Here is a 4,368-nt window from a genome sequence, read left to right as displayed (position 1 = left end):
AAATGGAAGATCAGCAGCTGCAAACCAGCTTACTGATCTATTCCATATTTCAAAATAAATATAGACATCCAAGAAATCATAAGCACATAACCAAAAACTAATGATCAAAACAATATAAACTAGTACCAAATTAGTTCTTGACCTTGCCATGCTGGAATAAAGAATTCATATCACTAATCCTCACAACTCCTTTTAGATTGACATTTAGCCAGAACGAATACTCGGTCACCAAAACTTCCTATGATCACACCAAATGCCATCCAATAATTCGGCAATCTCATCAATCATGACCCAGTCGCTAAAAATTCAGTAGAACAGCAATAGTGTAAGCTAGCCCATTATAACCTAATACAGCTTACCAAATACATATCCAATCCGCGCAACCAACATCATAGAATAGTTCCTAACAATCAATCAAAGACATTCGGCCAAAGAAAAATTCACAAAGGCATCCAATCAGTCAATTACCTTAACGGGGATGTTGAAATGGAACAGCCTGACCGCGCCGACCACCTCGGTCACTATCTCCAGCGGCACAGACCCAGCGGCGATGTCCCCGATAAGCTCGATCACGTCGTCCAGCACCCTGCCGGCGTCCACCCACACCTCAGAAGAGGCATACGTAACCCCTCTCGCGTCGAGCTCGCCGGATCCGGGGCGCGCGGTGCCGGAGCCGAGCAGACGGCCGCGGTACGAGACGGCGGCAGAGACGGCGCGATAGCGGAGAGGGAGGAGGAACCCGGGATTGCGGACGCGGAGGCTGAGCGCGAGGTTGAAATCCAGCGCGGGGAAGGGCGGCGGGTTGACGCGGAAGCTGTCGAGGCGGATGTCGGCGACGCGGGCGGCGGGGGCGGACGGGTAGAGGAGGAAAGCGAGGCCGGCGAGGAGCGCGAGGGCGAGGAGGAGCGGGAGCGTGCGGGCGGAGAAGCGCCGGATGCAGGGGATGCGCCGCGGGCGGAGGCGGCGGAGGCGGACGAAGATGGGGGGCGGGTTGAGGAGGACGAGCGACGGGGGAGGCGGAGGCGGAGGAGGCCCCGGGGCGTAGCCGTAGGCGGCGGCGGGATAGGCGTAGTACAGGTGCTGGGGCTGGGGCTGAGGCTGGCCGAGGAGGGGCTGGGCGAGGTGGCCCGAGGGCTTCTCGCCGTCGGCCGCCGCGGATCCCATCGCCGGCGAAGTGGTTGCGGCTGGGACTGGGAGACGATTGGTAGTGGTGAAAACTTCCTCGCAGCTCGTGGCCACGGAGACTTTGCTAGATTCGATTGTTCGCCGGGAAAATCAATCACAATTCACACATAATAAACGTCGCCTTCAACATGTCCCACAAGACAATTTAACCTCTTCTACAAAGATATTCACATTCACATCTAAGAAAAACAATTACTCCCTCGTGTCAAAACCGCTCTTATATTATGAAACGGATGGAGTATAACCGACACAACACAATTGATTAATGAAAGAGGATTGGTACTGAACAAATGTGACATCTATATTGCTGAAACCAAGTACCTTCTCATTTTTGTGATCACAAAACAAGGTGCTTGAGTTGTTAAAATTATTGTATAGGGATAGGAGAGGTGTTTAAATTGTATCTATCTCTTCTTCTCTCTATCCCTTGTAACGACCCTCTCTGGTCGATCTTTCTTTTCTGTCGATCTCCCCCTGATCGATCTCTTCTCTGTAACTTGTCAACCAAGGCTATTGCCTCAATATATACCGCGGCGCGAGACAAAGGGTTCTACGCTTTCCCAAACTACTTTACATGGTAACAGAGCCTCTTCCTCATCAGATCGAGAGAGATCGCATCTAGCTACTGCTTGCGACCGAGCCATGTCCACCACCTCCGCCTCCATGTCACCCAGCACCATGGGCACAATCACCACCACCTCCTCCGCCTCCACCTTTGCCTCATCATCCACAGCTACCAATACCTTCCTCGGATCGCCACCACAGGAAAAGCTGACGAGGGGGAACTTCCTCCTCTAGAAAGCCATCGTGCTTCCTCAGATCAAGGGTGCTCAGATGGAGCACCACCTCGATGCCACCAGCCCGCCACCGCCGGCCACCCTCACCATCACCAAGGAGGGCAAAGAAGAGCACGTTGTCAACTTCGCCCGCACCCTCTGGTATGCTCAACAACAACAACTCCAAGGGTTCTTGATGGGTTCTCTTTCTCGCGAGATTCTGTCCCAGGTGGCCACGCTCCAGACGCCAGCCGAGGTGTGGCGCGCCATCAATGACATGTTCGTCGCCCAGAGCCAGGCGCAGGCGATCAATACCCGCATCGAGCTCACCAACCTTAAAAAAGGTAACTTGACCATGGCAGAGTACCTCGGCAAGATCAAAACCCTCACAGATGAAGTTGCCTGCACCGCCTCGGCCCTCTCCGATCCAGAGATCGTCTCCAAGATTCTTGCCGGCCTCGACATGGAATATAACCCAGTCGTCTCTGCGCTGGCGGCACGAGTGGAACCCATCACGGTTCCAGAGCTGCATAGCCAGCTTCTCAGCTTCGACGCCCGCCTCACCCTTCTCCACGGCGGCGATCTTCGGCAATCTTCTGCGTACTCCACCTCCCGGGGACGTGGTCGTAGCCGTGGTCACTAGGGCACCAACCGTGGCGGCGGACGCAGTCGCGATACCTCCTCGGGCGACGGCGCTCGCTTTGGAGGCGGCTACGGCAACAACCACGGGGGTGGCGGCTTCAACAACAACACTGGCCGCCGCAACCCCCCCTCTCGTCCTCGCCCTCGGTGTCAACTCTGCAAGAAGGCTGGACATGAGGTCATCGATTGTTGGCATCGGTACGATGAAAATTTTGTTCCTGACTCCAAACTAGTTGCAGCAGCAATGCGCGAGCAAGGCGGGGATGGTGTCTGGTATGTTGATTCTGGTGCTATAGATCACGTCACTAATGAGCTCGAGCAACTTGCCCTATGTGAGACGTACCACGGCAACGACCAGATACACGCAGCCAGCGGTAAAGGTGTTGGGTTTCGTAGTAATTTCAAAAAATTTCCTACGCGCACACAGGATCATGTGATGCATAGCAACGAGAGGAGAGTGTTGTCTACGTACCCAACGCAGACCGACTGCGGAAGCGATGACACGACGTAGAGGAAGTAGTCGTACGTCTTCACGATCCAACCGATCAAGCACCGAAACTACGGCACCTCCGAGTTCGAGCACACGTTCAGCTCGATGACGATCCCCGGACTCCGATCCAGCAAAGTGTCGGGGAAGAGTTTCGTCAGCACGACGGCGTGGTGACGATCTTGATGAACTACAGCAGCAGGGCTTCGCCTAAACTCCGCTACAGTATTATCGAGGAATATGGTGGCAGGGGGCACCGCACACGGCTAAGGAATCGATCACGTGGATCAACTTGTGTCAACTTGTGTGTTTAGAGGTGCCCCTGCCTCCGTATATAAAGGAGGAGAGGAGGGGAGGCTGGCCGGCCAAGGGGGGAAGGCGCAGGAGAGTCCTACTCCCTCTGGGAGTAGGATTCCCCCTCCAATCCTAGTCCAACTAGGATTCCTCGGAGGGGAAAAGAGGAGGAGGGGGCCGGCCACCTCTCCTAGTCCTTATAGGACTAGGGGAAGGGGGTGGCGCGCAGCCCATCTAGGGCAGCCCCTTCTCTTTTCCACTAAGGCCCACTATGGCCCAAATAGCTCCCGGGGGGTTCCGGTAACCCTCTCGGTATTCCGGTAAAATCCCGATTTCACCCGGAACACTTCCGATATCCAAATATAGGCTTCCAATATATCAATCTTTACGTCTCGACCATTTCGAGACTCCTCGTCATGTCCGTGATCACATCCAGGACTCTGAACAACCTTCGGTACATCAAAATGCATAAACTCATAATATAACTGTCATCGTAACCTTAAGCATGCGGACCCTACGGGTTCGAGAACAATGTAGTCATGACCGAGACACGTCTCCGGTCAATAACCAATAGCGGGACCTGGATGCCCATATTGGCTCCTACATATTCTATGAAGATCTTTATCGGTCAGACCGCATAACAACATACGTTGTTCCCTTTGTCATCGGTATGTTACTTGCCCGAGATTTGATCGTCGGTATCCAATACCTAGTTCAATCTCGTTACCGGCAAGTCTCTTTACTCGTTCCGTAATACATCATCTCACAACTAACATATTAGTTGTAATGCTTGCAAGGCTTATGTGATGTATATTACCGAGAGGGCCCAGAGATACCTCTCCGACAATCGGAGTGACAAATCCTAATCTCGAAATACGCCAACCCAACATCGACCATTGGAGACACCTGTAGTACTCCTTTATAATCACCCAGTTACGTTGTGACGTTTGGTAGTACCCAAAGTGTTCCTCCGGTAAACGGGAG

General features: G+C 53.4%; 1 protein-coding gene across 1 annotated transcript in view; it reads right to left on the bottom strand.

Annotated features, from left to right (window-relative positions):
- The window catches only part of LOC119312614, a 3,317-nt gene extending 2,083 nt beyond the window's left edge, over nt 1–1,234 (bottom strand). The window contains exon 1 of the mRNA XM_037588346.1: nt 469–1,234. Coding sequence (XP_037444243.1) covers nt 469–1,164 — 696 coding nt within the window. The 5' untranslated portion in view covers nt 1,165–1,234. The remainder of the gene's footprint in view (nt 1–468) is intronic.
- Nucleotides 1,235–4,368: the final 3,134 nt, after the last annotated feature.

This window comes from Triticum dicoccoides, chromosome 5B, assembly GCF_002162155.2.
Source record: "Triticum dicoccoides isolate Atlit2015 ecotype Zavitan chromosome 5B, WEW_v2.0, whole genome shotgun sequence".
In the NCBI taxonomy this organism is placed as follows: domain Eukaryota; kingdom Viridiplantae; phylum Streptophyta; class Magnoliopsida; order Poales; family Poaceae; genus Triticum; species Triticum dicoccoides.
Note: the sequence above shows the minus strand (reverse complement) of the source record. Positions and strands in the feature narration are given on the sequence as shown.